This window comes from Mobula birostris, chromosome 19, assembly GCF_030028105.1.
Source record: "Mobula birostris isolate sMobBir1 chromosome 19, sMobBir1.hap1, whole genome shotgun sequence".
In the NCBI taxonomy this organism is placed as follows: domain Eukaryota; kingdom Metazoa; phylum Chordata; class Chondrichthyes; order Myliobatiformes; family Myliobatidae; genus Mobula; species Mobula birostris.
The window spans coordinates 38,571,882-38,589,006 of NC_092388.1; the positions used below are offsets into that span (position 1 = coordinate 38,571,882).

At 42.4% G+C, this 17,125-nt stretch overlaps 1 protein-coding gene across 2 annotated transcripts in view; it reads right to left on the reverse strand.

Annotated features, from left to right (window-relative positions):
• LOC140212522 (sodium/hydrogen exchanger 3-like) overlaps positions 1 to 17,125 on the reverse strand; it is a 163,781-nt gene that overhangs the window by 106,948 nt on the left and 39,708 nt on the right. The window contains exon 1 of one of the 2 annotated variants that reach the window (XM_072283439.1): positions 7,422 to 7,719. The exons of the other annotated variant lie outside the window; for it this stretch is intronic. Within the exon in view, the coding sequence (XP_072139540.1) occupies positions 7,422 to 7,716 (295 nt within the window). The 5' untranslated portion in view covers positions 7,717 to 7,719. Of the gene's footprint in view, positions 1 to 7,421; positions 7,720 to 17,125 lie in introns of those variants that run through there. 2 annotated transcript variants of the gene reach the window in all.

The following is a 17,125-nucleotide window of genomic DNA, read 5'->3' on the forward strand; positions in this document are numbered from 1 at the left end:
CCTAGTATGGAGGCTCCAAGGGGCTGCAGATGGCTGTTAGACTCAGACAGCTCAATCACAGGCACAAGCCACCCCACCACTGAAGACATCTTCAAGAGGTGGTATCTCAAGATGAAAGCATCCATCATAGCAGACCCTCAACAGCCAGTCAATACTATCATCAAGGAGGTGGTACAGAAGCCTGAAGACACAGTCAATGTTTTACAAACGGCTTCTTCCCTTCCACCATCAGATTTCTGAACAGTCCATGAACTCATGAACTCTACCTCTATTCATTTTATTTTTGTAGTGCAGTAACTTGTAGCAATATTTTACTGCTGCCACAAAATAATTTCATGACTTATTCTGACACAATTCTTTTTCCAGTTACCAAGTACCTTTCATGACTGAAGTACGTCTTACAGCCAGTTATTTGATCATTTCTGAAGAGTTACAGGATAACGTACCATAATCAGTTTCAGTAAGAACTTCAAGGATGGGATTCTTTCAATATCTTTTTAAGGTAATGCAAATGAGATTTTTCACATTCGTTTAGAGGACAAACGTGCATCTGGATTAACATTTCATCTGGAGCCCCGCACCTCTGCCAACAAAGTTCACCGAAAGCTATAAACTGGGAATTGTGTTGTGCAGATTAACTCAGTGATGTGATTGACAACAAAGGGCAAGTGAGTGACATGCAGCACTCATGATTAAAATCACAATAGATGACAATGTCCTCTGCAGACAAATCTGGTTTGCTTGGAATCAGCGCTCGGCTTCTGGGACAAGATGAATGAATACCAGCTTCCTGTAAGAAAAATTACATGAAGAATTCCAAGTAGAGAAACAAGTTAAAAAGTTGCAATGAGCCACCATGTGTTTGTCTACGATTTATAGCAATAATCCGACATCCCATTTCAGCCTCAAAGCCTTCTAGAAGACAAAGCACAGGACAAATATCAAAGATAATTTATCAAACGAAATAACATTGCCTGAAACAACATATGGCATCTGATGTCAGCACACACCCCACACAAACAAGTTTATCTTGACTTTTTTCCAAAGTTTGTACAAAGAAAACATTTTTGAATCATTAAAAATAAAAGTTCCCACCTTTATTTATCAGCTGAAGAGCCCAAGGGAAATATTTAAGCATCATCTTCAGGAAACTTCTCATGAACAGGAGAAAAATGAAGGAATAGGAAACGTACAGAAAAGTTATCACAGAGACTCCCTGTAGGGATCAGTAAGGTCAGCGTTTAAGAAGGATCACTGTCCACACCATGAGTTTGAGCATTAGGGGAATGCTCTGCTATTGGAGAGGGTAGACTGCCTTTTGATCACTGAGGGAGCACACTGTAATTGGAGAGCTGGTGGTATTGCTCTGCTGCCAAAGAGGGAAAGGCCTGCTACTGTTCCCCGAGATTGCTACCCAGGTTTTCTGCATTTTTGGATATAGACTTAGAGTATAGACTTTTTTTTTTCCAGTCTTATAGTTTTTTTACTATTGCGTTTTTCACACAATCTTTCTCAGTTTTTTTTAATGTGTGGGGGAAAGGGATTGGGGGGGGGGGGGTCGACGTGCTGTTCAGTTTTTGTTTTTTTTCCTGCAGGGAAGGAAGGATTTGGAGGTTGACGATCAAGCTGCCGTTCTTTTCTTTCTTGTTTTCGTGGCTATCTGGAGAAGAAAAACTTCTGAGTTGTGTACTTTGATAATAAATGAACCTGTGAACCTTAACCCTTTGTAGTTGAAAATACCTGTGCTGTGCATCAACTTTAGTGCTGTTTTTGGAGGGGCAGGATTCTTCTTCAGAATTTTCCTCTTAGATAATTCAGAATGATTCCCTTCCACTCATGAGTTCTGAGAATGTTTCAGAGGCTTCTACAGGAACCAAAGACCACAGAGATTAATAATACTTGCTTGGAATGTTATGCACATGTTCCTCTATTTGGGACCACCTTCTAGGTTCAACCATAATGAAGATATAATGTGCCCAATTATCATCCTCCATTTTGTACAATCACAAGCCACTGATTTGAGTCAGTGATGCTGATATTCTTCATCCTGAGAAGACTTGGAGAACATCCTCAAAATCATTATTTTTCTTACTCCCTGGAAATCTCTTGCTGTGATGAAGCTGAAAGTTGAGTACTTCTCTGGGATTCTGGTGATAGACATGTAGGCAATATGGTGCCCCCAACAGAACTGGTCAGAGCCTAAATGCAGGAAATACCTCCTGGTTGAGGACACTCATGTTGATTCACATAGTCATTGAACAAGTTAGAGAATATTGTGTTGGCAACTCTGGGAGAATTTCTCCAATGACTCAAAATGTCTACAGCGGATTCTCCATGGCTTCAAGGCATATTGGTGCAGTATGCTGATGCTTGAGTGGCTTGGTACTGGTTTGAACCCTTGGTCACCAACACCAATTCCTTCAATTGCCCTACAATTGTGCTGTCACACTGGAGGAAGTTAAGCATATTGTCAATTACTACCTTTACTGAAAGGTGGATCACAAGGTACGGAAAGTGATCCAGGCGTTTTAGGATCTCATTGCAGAATCTTAAGTATCAGGGTTAGGGCAAGAAGCATAGGACAAACTTGCGTAGTGGAAGTGAGTCCACGTTGGTATTAAGGGAAAAAGATCAAATCACATCTAACCTCACAGAAGAAGCATAGTAACTTAAATAGATGTTAACATACTAAAGCTCATAGAAATCAACCCTGGTGTAAATTGAGGACAGATTAGCAGACAGAAAGCAATAGGAGATTTTCACCACAAAAGGCAATATCTTGTCCTCAGCAGGTCAGGTAGCATCTATGAGTGGCTTCATCTTGGCACAGGAAGCAGCCATGGAGCAATACATTGGAACAGGAAGTGGAATTAAAATATTTGGCCACTGGGAAGTCCTGCTTGTGGCAGATGGTGCGGAGGTGCTTGACAAAGCAGTCCTCCAATTTATGACGGGTCTCACCATAGTAGAGGAGGCCAGACCCAATAGACAACCCCAGCAGATTCGGAGTGTTGCCTCACCTGGAAGGACTGTTTGTGGTCCTGAATGGAGGTGGGGGTGGAAGCGGGAGGTGTATGGGTAGGTGTAGCACTTAGACTGCTTACAGGAATAAATGCCTGGAGGTAGATTAGTGGAGAGAGATGGATGGACAAGGGAATCACTGAGGGAGCAATTCATGCAGAAAACAGGGGAGGAGGTAAAGAAATGTCTAATGGTAGGGTCCCTGTGGAGATGGCAAAAGATACGGAGGATGTGTTGGATGCAGAGGCTGATGGGTTGGTGGGCAACGACAAGAGGGACTCCATCACTATTACAACAGCAAGAAGATGGGGTGAGCGCAGATGTACAGGAAGTGGAAGAGATGCAGGTGACAGCAGCATCTATAGTAGAGAGAGGGAAACTCCATTCTTAATGGAAAGCTGCATCCGGAGAAGAGATGCAGCAGAGGCGAAGAAACTACTGAGAAAAGGGAATAGCATTTTTACAGGAGATTGGCTGCAGAGGTATAGTCAAGATAACTATGGGAATCAGTAGGTTTATAAAACATGCCAGCTGACAGTCTTTTGATTTGCAGCTTCTACAGATTTTCTCGTGTTTGCAATATCTTATCCAAATGGAAATCTTGATGAGATTGTATTTGGAGGTCTAATCTTCCTACCAAAGGAAGGATACATTTATGATACAGAGCAAAAGTGATTAAATCTTGTGAAGCGGGATTGTCTTGTGCCTAGAGGTAATGTAAAATAGATCTGTTTAAAAAGTACAGGTGAATTTCATTGAAATGCATACAATTTCTATGGGACTTGACAGGGTAGACACAGTTAACATTTCCCCTAGAAGCACAGATCACAGCCTCAAAATAGAGAGTCAATCATTTAACTACAAGAAATTGTTCTATGCAATGTAGAGTGAATCTTTGGAGAGGGCTGAAGAAAGACAGATTAACAGACTTCAATGTTAAAGGAAATCAAGAGACTGATAGGTGTTCAGTCCAGACAAGGGATTTAGTGTTAATTCCTGTCAAACACTCCTGGAAAAAAATTTAACAAGTGTGGATTCTCAAAACAGGTTTTAATTGTTAAAGATTTAAAATTTGACTAAAAGCAATTAATTTTAAACATTTTCTCAATCTATTTTGTTAAGCCTCAGTCAACTTTGATTCACACATTCAGTTGAAACCTTGCACCATTCGTTTTGTAATCCTTCAATAGGTAATCAATTATGAACAAGAGATGACAAAATATTTTAATTTAAACTTCCAACAGTTATTAAAACCACAGCTGCAATGGAACTAATTGGCTAAGAGCCTCCAGAGATTTGTGCTAGTTATTCAGCTGTCAGGTACAAAGAGGGCACCACCTTTTCTATCTTCCTCCCTCCAATTGGCAGCCAAAACTATTAATAGGATTAAATGCTCCTCCATCATGTGCTCTCTCTCTCTCCCTCCAAGGACCCCAGGGCATAAGTGTATCTTCAGAGGATCTGACAATCATAATTGACACCCTAATAGCCAACTGTCTAGATCTGTGAATGGCCACTATTACCCAAGAGGAAGAGACTGACAAAGGAGGCCACACCACCTCCAAATCCCTCCCATTTCACTCTCCACATCCCCCCCCCCACCTACTAGATGACCAATGTTCAGGAGTATGGGAGTGTGGTACTGAAGTGAAACTAGGTTTTAAGATGACACCCCTTCAAGATCTCAGACAAGGAATGAAACCTCTCACATTCCACATATCGACTCACTCAGACTACAAAACAAAATGTAGGCAGCCTGTCAGCCTTGTGACTCCAGGATTATGCACTTCATTGAATTTGACATTCAGAAACTAAATGACAGAAAACCAAATCTGTTTGAGGTGAAAGTCATAAATAAACCATGCTAAAAAGTTGAACCAAAAAAAACAGCAGATGCTGGAAACACAGCAAGTCAGGAAGCATGGGTGAAAGGACAGAGGTCAACTTTTCAGGCTAAAGACCCAATATCAGAGGTCAGAAAGAGAAAATGAGATGACTGCAGTAAGCTGCTGAGAGGATGGAAAGGACAATATGAATCTTGTTGAAAAAATGACGCCAGGGTTGCTTTGTAAACCTGTAGTTAGCTGAACAATTGGAAGGTGACATAAGAGATGTGTTTTGTGATGCAAATATTAGGTTACTTGCAACACAAAACACATTAGTGTGGTGAATGGAGAGCAAAGACCAAGCCAATGTCATAGATGGATGGCCTAGAGCAGATAAGGTCTGTTCTGATATAATATTTAGGTGGTGTAGAATTTGACATGAAGTAGCTGATGTGGATGGAACAGTAACCTGTGGAGTCATGAAGGGAACAGTGCCTTTGAAATGGTGAAAAGGGAAGGGAGGAGAGCAGTGCCTGGCTCCGAAACATTGTTTGTTGATCCACTGAATGAAGAGGCTGGTGGGGTGAAAAGTGAAATCCAAAGGAACCCCACCCTATCCAGAAGAGCAGAGGCATGGGAAATAAATGAGATGAGGTCAAGAATCCTGTCCAGTGTGTTAGAGTGAAAGGCAGAAACCCAAGTAGGAGAAAGGAGTCATCTGTGTAAAAAGACTCTTCATTGGAGAAAGTACAACAGATGCAGGATTCAGGAGAATGGAATAGCATCTTTAACAAGATGCTGGGTGGGAGGAAGTATCATCAAGATAACTAAAATGGATGCTTGTGGCTAGCCTTTCCCCAGAGAAGATGATACAGGGATTAATAAAGGAAAGTGAGAACTTGAGGTGGCTGGTGTGAAGGTAATAGCAGTGAAAATTGACAACCATTGTGTCCAGGAACATCACTAATATAGACATGACATAAGGCATCCGTTCGTCTTGCGAGACCATGGATCTGCACCTGGAAAGTCTTCACTCTCCAGGGCGCAGGCCTGGGCAATGTTGCATGGAAGACCAGCAGTTGCCCATGCTGCAAGTCTCCCCTCTCCATGACACTTATGTTGTCCAAGGGAAGGGCATTAGGACCCATACAGCTTGGCACCAGTGTCATCGCAGAGCAATGTGTGATTAAGTGCCTTGCTCAAGGACACAACATGTTGCCTCAGCTGGAGCGCGAACTCATGACCTTCAGGTCACTAGTCCAATGCCTTAACCACTTGGCCATGTGCCCATGACATATAGACATGAATGTACTGGAAAAGCTGCAGAGGGAAGTGGTCATTGAAGTGAATGGAAAGAATATCATAGCATCACACAGAAGAACAGAGAATTTACTCCATCCCATTCCAGGCTAATAAATCGGCGCGTGACCAAGTGGTTAAGGCGTTCGTCTAGTGATTTGAAATTCGCTAGTTCGAGCCTTGGCTGAGGCAGCGTGTGTGTCCTTGAGCAAGGCACTTAACCACACATTGCTCTGCAATGACACTGGTGCCAAGCTGTATGGGTCCTAATGCCCTTCCCTTGGACAACATCAGTGTCGTGGAGAGGGGAGACTTGCAGCATGGGCAACTGCCGGTCTTCCATACAACCTTGCCCAGGCCTGCTCCCTGGAAAGGTGCAAATACATGGTCTCATGAGACTAACGGATGCCTATATAATTATAATTCAGATTACATTTAAAACTGTCGTGTAAACTTGTTGCATCTCCTGCATCATTAAACAGCTTGGTCTCCAGAAGCATGTCATTGACTACAAAGCAACATTGGGAACCAAGCTTGATTTACCTCACTTTTTGGTCCAGTCATTTAAATAACATCACAAACGAGATCAGATCTGCAGGTGCTAGAAGCCCAAGTAACACACATAAAATGCTGGAGGAACTCAGCAGGCCAGGCAGCATCTATGGAAAAGAGTACGGTCGACATTTCGGACTAGTTTCAGCCAGAAATAGGCCTGTTGATCCACTGAATCCACCTCCAGCATTTTGTGTGTGTTATTCAAATAACATAGTTGATATGTTCTGGTCTTACTCAGATTGTGTAGGAGGAATGAGAGAAAGGGGTGAAGTGTCTGGGTCTGTCCAATCAGAGGACACAGCAAAGTCTTTGAACTGACATTCCACAAACCTGGCCCCCCCCCATCAGAACTCAGATAATAATCTGAATTACCTGGAGAAGATGTGCAACCCTTTAAAGAAAGGCCTTTAATTTGAAAGGATGCGGAATATTAGTGTCTCGATAATGCTGTCAAATTATTTATAATGTTAAATAATGTAATCGATTAAAACACAGCTAACTTTAACATAGCTGCAGAGAGTGAAAGAAACGGACACTTACAATATGTAACTAAAAATATCAACTTCAGTCGAAGCCGTCCTGTTATACATTTTCAAAGCAATTTATCCACACAGCTTTTCTAGGGCATGCAATCTAAAAGTAGGTTGCACGAACAAGGACAACCCCAGAACGGCGTGGAGAGAGTCCGAATAAAACCAGCAGAGACCCCAATTCGCTTACCAATTTTGGCGAGACTGGCCACCAGTATCCAGATTGAGATGATGTATGGATTCTTAACATGATTCCATTGGAAATGGACAATCTCGTAGCTGCTGATATTCTCGTTGCCGCTGTTTTTCGAACCGAATTCTGCTGAGCTGGAGCGGAGCTTTCCAGGGACCGAGTCGAATCCGCTCTGCTGGTGCCAGCTGAAGGCTCCTTCCACCGAGTGCCAGAGCAACAAAGACTGGCCGAGCAGAAACACGATCCAAGAGATGCACCAGGTCTCACACACGCTCCTACAACTGCTCCCCATGTCGCTTCGCTCTTGGCGATCAGATCTCCGGGGTGAGACTGGTTCGATCACTCAGACTCCCGGCGGCTCTGTTTATAAAACTGGTCAATTAAAGGAGGTGGGGCCACTCTCTCACCTCGGACTCAATTACAGTCCCTTCGCTCCCTTACTGGATAACTAAATGAAATCCTCCCACTAAAAGTGACTAATGTCACCCTCAATCTGCCAGCGAGGAATCCTGTCACCGTCCTTCAGTTCAAACTCATCATGTCGGAATCATTCCAAACAGCCGAATGTCCATTCAAAAACGTGATAGATGTTACTTGCTTTGGACAGAGCGTCGATCAGATCCGTGACCATTCATTGCATAAAACGAACGACGGTGCCGCGGGCGTCCAGGATCCCGAGAGCAACCCCTTAAGGGGATCGCCAGCGCTCCTCGTCCCGAGCAGCACGCCGCAAATCGCGCCGACTTCGTGGCTGAACTCATGTCAAGTACTACTTGTGATAACCCCCGAGACAAAAAGGTCCAAGTGTTAAAGTTCAGAACACAAACAACTGGGACGGCTAAACCGCAGGACATATTCAACAGATTGAAACACAAATTGCGCGCCCCACCGTTGGAATGACTGTACTCCCCCACTCCCATTCTCGGTACTAATTTAAACACTGGAGTCCGAGTAATACGAGTCCTTTAGCCCAACTAGTCCATGCACGTCAAGATGCCTATCTAAATTAATCCCATTTGCCTGGGTTTGATCTCCTAGCCAAGTACTTGTCCAATATCTTTTAAATGTAGTTACCACTTTCTCTGAGAATCCCGCTATGCTCAAAACAAATCTGTAGCAATATTTAAACCCTACCTATTCTTACCCTAGCCCCCAGAATCTGAAATAGTGGAAGAGGTAGACACAGCACAACATGTCTTGAAGAAATCGGGCTGATAGTTCAAACCACTCAAGAGAGGGCACTCCATTGGGACTACGTACCCCAAAGACAACATTATTTATCTCCTCTCTCAGTTCATTAGTTTGTATTGTGAAAGTCAGGTTTTAAAACAATTATTGGAAAAGACAATGTACTGCAATTTTAATGCTGAGCTCCCAACAGTGAAGATAGACCATGCAGTGTTGTAAGCAGAGTGTGAGATTGTCACAATAAGTCTGTTATAAAGATTATTGGATACTTGTTCCATACTACACATTACCCCAATATGTGTTGAGTATCCATCTGTCACAATTGAGGAAAATGTGTTCCTTAATATAATTAATTAATGGAATTCACCTAACATTAGAATATATATTTGGTTAATACATACAATTAAAAACATATCCCCCAGTAAGATATGAAACCGTATGAGATTTTCCTCAATAAACCATATCCTTGCTGGTTGTGGTGACCCCACATATACAGCAAGATCAGATCTGTTGGAAGCTTCCTCGACTATTAGCACTTGATCATGGTGGAGAGGCTTGAGAGTTCCTGTGATCCCAGGAACGATCCTGTCTGGAGTTCAGCCATTTACCACTTAGCTCCTGGAATGGTCACCCTTAGCAGTAAAGTCAAGGGGGAGGTTCAGGTTTAGGTTTAAAAATCACTGGCATACACCATGAAATTTGTTGCTTTGCAGTAGTACATTCCATAAAAAGTGTAAAAATGCACAGAAGAAATAATGAGGTCATGTACATAGGTTTATTGCTCATTCAGAAATCTGATCACAGAGGGGATGAAGTTGTTCCTGATTCACTGACTGCATGCCTTCAGGCTTCTCCACCTCCTTTCTGACAGTAACAATGAGAAGATATCACTTCCTGGATAATGGGGTCCTTAATAATGGTTGCTGCCTTTTTGAGGCATCACCTTTTGAATATGTCCTGGATGCTGGTGAGACTAGTGCCCATGATGAAGGTGGCCGAGTTCACAACTCTCTGCAGCTTCGTGCAGTGGCCCCTTCATGCCAGACGGTGATGCGACCAGTTAGAATGCTCTCCACAGTACAACTATACAAATTTGCAAGAATCTTTGGTGACATACCAAGTCTCCTCAAACTCCTAATGAGATACACCTGCTGTCATCCCATTTTTAAACTGCATCAATATGTTGAGACCAGGATAGATCTTCAGAAATATTAACAACCAGGAACTTGAAACTGCTCACCTTTTCCACTGCTGATCTCACAATGATAACAGGTGAGAGTTCCCTCAACCTCCCCTTCCTGAAGTTCACAATTACTCAGTCTTACTGATGCTGAGCACAAGGCTGTTTTTCGATGCCACTCAACCGGCTGAACTATATCTCATTCCAGTACATCTTCACATCACCATCTGAAACTCTGCCAATAATTGTGCTGTCAGCAAATTTATGGATGGTGTTTGAGCTATGCCGAGCCACACAGTCAACAATGTAGAGAGAGTAGAGCAGTGGGTTAAACTCGCATCCTTGAAGTGCAGCAGTGTTGATTGTCAGCGAGGGGACGTTATTTCCAATCTGCACTGACTGTAGTCTCCCAATAAAGATGCCAAGGAATCAGTTGCAGAGGGAGTTTCAGAGAATCTGGTTTTGGAGCTTGTTAATTGGCACTGAGGGTATGGCAGTGTTGAATGCTGAGTTATACTTTATTGTCGCCAAACAATTAGTACTAGAACATACAATCATCACAGTGATATTTGAATCTGCGTTTCACACTCCCTGGATTACAAATATTAAAAATATTAAGAATAGTTAAAATTTGTAAATATTTAAAATTTAATTTATAAATCATAAATAGAAAATAGAAAAATGGAAAGTAAGGTAGTGCAAAAAAACCGAGAGACAGGTCCAGATATTTGGAGGGTACGGCCCAGATCCGGGTCAGGGTCCGTTCAGCAGTCTTATCACATTTGGAAAGAATCTGTTCCCAAATCTGGCCGTACGAGTCTTCAAGTTCCTGAATCTTCTCCCGGAGGGAAGAGGGACAAAAAGTCTGTTGGCTGGGTGGGTCATGTCCTTGATTATCCTGGCAGCACTTCTCCGACAGCGTGCGGTGTAAAGTGAATCTATGGACAGGAGATTGGTGGACCTGTTCCACTTGCACACCACCGATGTAAATTGGGTTGTGCGGTCCACTACTCCTTATGAAGTCAACAACCAATTCCTTCGTCTTGCTGACATTGAGGGATAGGTTATTGTCTTCACACCATGCCACCAGGTTCTTAATTTCCTCTCTGTACTCAAACTCATCATTACCTGAGATACAGCCTACAATTGTTGTGTCATCAGCAAACTTATATATTGAGTTTGATGGAAACTTGGCTACACAATCATGGGTGTACAGTGAGTACAGCAGGGGGCTGAGTACACAGTTGTAATCAAAAAATAGCAACCTGATGTAAGTATTGCTATTGCCCAAACAATCCAAGCCTGAGTGGAGAGCCAGTGAGATTGCATCCACTGTAGACCTATTCTGGTGATAGGCAAATTGCTGCAGGTCTAGGTTCTTGCTTAGGCAAGATTGTTTCCGGCCATGACCAATCTTTCAAAGCACTTCATCACAGTAGGTGTGAGTGCAACTGGGCTATAGTCAAAGGTAGCTCACGCTGCTCTTCTTGGACATTGTCATCCTTTTGAAGCAGATGGGAATCTGTGACTGGAGCAGCGAGAGCTTGAAGATATCCTTGAGCACTCCTGACAAGTTTGTCGGCAAGTTTTTCAGGTCCCTCCCATGTAAACCATTGGGGCCTGATGCCTTCCGAGGATTTACCCTCTTGAAAGATGTTCTGACTTCAACCTCCAAGACAGATCATCAGAAGATGCAGAGGTTTGCACAAGTATAGTTTTATTCTCTCTTTCAAAGCGTACATAAATGGCATTGAGCACATCTGAGATTGAAGCATCACAGTCATCCATAATGTTAGGTTTTACCTTGTTGGAGGTAATGGCCTGCATACTCTGTCAGAGTTGATGTGCATCCAATTCCATCTCAACTTCCATCAGAATTGATCTTTTGCTCTTAATCTAGCCTTCCTTAGGTCATAGCTGGATTTCTTGTATAGTTCTGGATCACCAGTCTTGAATACCAAGATCAAGCCCTCAGCAGAATCTTCTGGTTCATCCATGGATTTTGGTTTGGGCATGTCCAGTATGTTCTCAACCACATAGGACTTGATGAAGTGGGTGACAACTGTGACGTAGTTAATCAAGTTCGAAGATGAATGCCTGAATATTGTCCAGTCCACTGACTCAAAGCAGGGAGTAGAAGTACAGCCAGGTGATCAGCCTTTCCAAAGTGTGGGTGTGGGGTGGCATGGTAAGCAGTTTTGATGGTGGTATAACAGTGGTCAAGTGTGTTGGCCCCTCTGGTTCCACAGGTGATATGTTGTTGGTAGTTGTTCAGAAACTTCTTCCTGCTAGCCTGGCTGAAATCCCCTGCAGTGATAGAGAAGTCATCCAGGAGTGCTGCTTCATGACTGCTGAAATCCAGTGCCTGCCTGACATCGGCCAAAGGTTCAAAATTCATTATCAAACTATACTCCTTGCAGGCAGCCACAAACCAAAGAAACCTAATAGAGCCCATTAAAAAGACCTTCAAACACCCAATGTGCAGAAAATGAAACAAAATATGGAAAGCAATTAAATAACCCTCAGAATTGAAGTTGACAAAAGTGAGTCCACAGGCCATGAAGCCAGTCACGGCTGATTCAGGCGCCCATTAGTTGCAGGTCACAGCCTCAGTCCAGTGCAGAGAGGAGTAAATTTTGTGAAATCCTCCTCCAAGCTCTTCAAATTTTATTTTCCAGAGACTCTACATTCTGCAGCAGGATAGTCAGGAGTAGGGGCCTAAGAGCTCTGCATTTCAATTGTACCTGCAGAGCAGCTCACTTTCCTTGCTGTTAAAGGGGAACTGCACTCACGACCAAAGTCTTCCATCCAGGTTTCACCAATTTTGAGGATCAATAGATTTTTTTAAACATCTTAAAACAATTTTCAAACTGAATTACCCATGGATGTGACTAGATTTCAGCTCAGCAGTCCTAAAGGGGAATACTTGAGGATTCTCACTGGAGCTGCACAAAAAGTCGCCACTTATTGGCGCCATCCAAAGAGCGATCCAACTAAGACCTCAATGGTGGAACTAGTGGAAGATGATGACATATCACAATGGCCATGAAGGCAGAGGAAAGCAGCAACAATGAAGGGACTCCAGTTATCTTGCATTCTACGTCAGTGGACCCAGACCCAGATCTGTCAAGAAACCTGTGGTAGCTGCTCATGCATCAGCCTCTGTGCATTAAACAAAGTCACACAAAGGCATTCTCCATTAAGAAAATCCACCGTAAGTTCCTGGATATGTGGATCCTGCATTAGCCTCTACAGCTTTAGGAGAACATCATACTCGACTTAAGTGATCGCAGTACAATGGCTGGAAACTTCAATGTTTGACTACCTGCAGGACAATTTAGATACTTACACAACCTCAGGACTAACTAAACTCTTTCAAATGGCACCACTATAATATTGGATAGTATGTGCATTGTAGGCTTCCTCAAATGACAATGTAATAATCGCCTAGATAACCAATTTCCAAAAAAAAGGGAAGAGATGGATCTTGTCTGGGACACCTGCAAGAACGTTTCCACTCTATAGCAGTCTGTTGCCATCTTCCTTATCAACCTGAGGGAGCAGACAACACCTTAGTTGAATATTTTAAAGACAGCACTATAAATATGTATAGTTTTGGCGACCTGATGTGATGAATTCATTGTTCAAAGAGCTTGGTATAAAAGGCACAAAATTGCAACTGTTTGCAGAAGGCTAGAGGTGCCAGCTGAGGCTCAATTACTATGCAGTGCTCTCAACTCTGAGGCAAAAAGTTATGAATTTAACCCTCTTCACTCCTCAGACTTGTTTTTAAAACGTTCTGACAACTCAGGACTATCTAGAGATAACATAACATCGCCAAACGTTGCCTTCTAAGTTACATCTCTTAAACATCAGCTAATGAAAAATACTGCTGTTTCTATTCTATTCCACTTTACCCCCATTCCTAGAGGTTACTTAACTAATTAACAGCTTTCCAGCAAAAACTCAAATGTAAAGTTCTCATTCACTTCTTGAATTGCACATTTCCAAGAAATCAGCATTCAGCCACATCTGTTTTCTCAACACCTAGTACCCATCCACAGGGAAATTCTCTGCATTTCACACCCCTTTTTTAAGCAGACAATTTATTTCTAATTCTCTGTACCTTGATACCAAATAGAAACAATGCATGGTGTGAAAATACACTTGAACAACAGGAGTTTCACGAAGAGGTATCATGAGTTGTTCACATATATCATCATGTATCTGCTTTATTTTGTTCCTACCTCTCAAATACTTACCATTGAAATGGTAAAAAGGGTGGACCTTCATCCTGACAAATTTGCATAGCACACAGTAAACTACGAATATTAACACTGATTATTATAGAAGCCCTTTGTCAAAGTAATCTGCTTGTGTGCATTACAGGAGTGCCTTTCAATCACATTTCATGGCGTAGCTGATCGCAATTGTAGGCATGTTCCCCATGCATTTGTGGATTAAGCATATGCTTGGAGAATATTCTTCTTCTTCTTCACATGCCTTGCGCATTACACGCTTGGGCGATCATGGCTCTCCACATAGAACGATCCCTCGCAGCATCAATGATATCTCGCACATTTAGATTTGTTAGTTCTTTCAGTGTCCATATATTTTTTTTTGCCTTCCTCTTCCACGTTTCCCAGGCATACGGCCTTGTAATGTAAGGCATTCTATTTCTCCCTTTCTGATGACATGGCCCAGGAATTTAAGTTTCCCCTCATTTAATGCTCTCATTAAAGATCTTTTTGTATGGGCATGTTGGAGTACTGTCTTATTTTCAGCATTCTTCTAAGAAACATTTCTGTTGCTTCTAAGTTTCTTTGGAGTTCTGGTGTTATAGTCCGGAAGCACACAGCAAGATTGACCAGATGTAACATTTTAGTAGCCTAAGCCTTGTTGTCATAGAAATGTATCTGCTGGTAAAAATGGGTTTCATTTTTTGGAAGTTGGTTTTGGCAATGACAATTCTTCTTTTCTCTCCTTCTAGCATCTTGTGATGTAAAGCTACGAAGTATTTAAAGCTGGTCTTTTGTTCAAGCTCTTGGTTACTGATGTACGATCGGCAGTTGGGGGTATCTTGCTGTTTTGATATTACCATACATTTGGGTTTTTTTTTTTTTGTTTTTTTTTTTTACAGTTGATGGTTAGACCAAAATCTGCACTTGTTTGTACTTTGTCTAGGAGGATTTGAGGTCAGAGGTTACAGCGGAACATCGATAGAATGCAGAACTGGTTTGAGAAGTGACAGATGGACTTCAACCCAAATAAGTGTGAAGTGGCTCATTTCGATAGGTCAAATTTGAAGACAGAATACAATATTAATGGTAAGATTCTTTGCAGCGTGGAGGATCAGCGAGATCTCGGGTTCCGTGTCCATAGGACACTCAAAGCTGCTGTGCAGGTTGACTGTGTTGTTACGAAGGCGCAAGGAGTGTTGGCCTTCATTAACCATGGAATTGAGTTCAAGAGCAATAAGGTAATGTTACAGCTATATACGACCTTAGTTAGTCCCCACTTGGAGTACTGCATTCAGTTCTGGTCTCCTGATTACAGGAAGGATGTGGATACTATACAGAGTGCAGAGGAGATTTACAAGAATGTTGCCTGGATTGGAGGATGTACTTTATGAGAATTAGTTGAGTGAACTTGGCCTTTTCTCATTGGAGCGACGGAAAATGAGAGATTACCTGATAGAGGTGCATAAGATGATAAGAGGCATTGATCGTGTGAATAGTCAGAGGCTTTTCCCCAGGATTGAAATGGCCAACACGAGGGGCATAGTTTTAAGCTGCTTGGAAGTAGGTACAAGGGAGATGTCAGAGGTAAGGTTTTTTTTTTCCACAGGGTGGTGGGTGCGTGGAATGCACTGCCAGCAAAGGTGATAGAGGTGAATACAATAGGGTATTTTAAGAGACTCTTACATAGAGCTCAGAAAAATAGAGGGCTATGTGATGGGAAAATTCTAGGCAGCTTCCAGAGTTGGTTACATGGTTGACACAACGTTGTGGGCCGAAGGATCTGTAATGTGCTGTAGATCTTCTATGTTTCTATAACCACCCCGCAAGCTGCTTTAATGAACACTTTTATGCAATACTTCACTCCAAAGCTGCCCCAGCTTCTGTGCTTCGTTCCTGCTAATACAATGAACTGATAAGCGAGGCTTTGGGCCTGCTCCAGGCTGCTCCGGGGTTCAGATCCGAGGACTTATCAGTTCAGAATGCTGTTGTTTGTTTCAGTTGTTTGCATGATTTGTATTTTCTTTTTTCTTTCTCTTGTGCAGCAAGTGTTGGTCTTTTATTTTTGTTCTTTTTTTTAAAAATTAAGTTTCCTTCGGGTTTCTTGCTTTGTGGCTAACCTGTGAGCAAGCAAATCTCAAGGTTGTATGATCTATAAATTCTTTGATAATAAATGAATCTTGAAAGGGATAGATTTAAACAGAAACCAACTCAATGCTTGGAAGAGCCCAAAGCATGGAAGTTCACTGGCACAGCCACATCAGCAGCCAATGACAAACTGCATCTCTGACCCACTCTAAACTTGCAGATGTATCAAGAGCAAATGGTAGTTTAAGTGAATTGCAATCTAGATGTATGCGACATTGTTTCTACATTGAAGATCAGTTGGACTAATTGCTCCCTGAACCTCATGACAGTGCATTAAGGAGAGGTTCTCTTCTCTGTGCTCCAATACAGCATGGTCTGCATTGCTCTTTCCAAGTCATGCCAGATTTCAATACCTGCTACTACACCAGTACCTGGAGCAGCTCTCCAATGAAAAATGATATCGTATCTGTTAAATAGGGGCCGTGGACAATTCTGATTTGATGGAGATGGACATGAAAGCACAGAGGAACATCTGGAAAAATTTCTGAAACGCTCGTTCGCTGCTGTCATTACTACACGGTCAGGAATCTTTCTGAGGGAAGGCCTCAAAATCCCCGGCTTTGCCTGCTGTTGGCGACCGAGAAGGAGGTCGAATCGTTCAGATAGAGATGGTGCTCAGTACTTGGTGTCGGAGAGCTGATCAGAGCTCAAAGTTTTCGGATGACTCAGAGTCGGACCGTGGTCAGGTATGCAGGGAGAGTTCTTCTTCGTCTGTGTGAGATGTGGGACATTTGAGAGACTTTGAACTTTTACTGTGCTCATGGACTTCATCAAGTTATGGTATTGTTGCACTGTTGTAACTAAATGTTATAATTATGTGGTTTTGTTAGTTTTTCAGTCTTGGTCTGTCCTGTGTTTTGTGATATCACACCAGAGGAAATATTGTATCATTTCTTAATGCATGCATTACTAAATGACAATAAAAGAGGGCTGCGTGTCTTCATAAT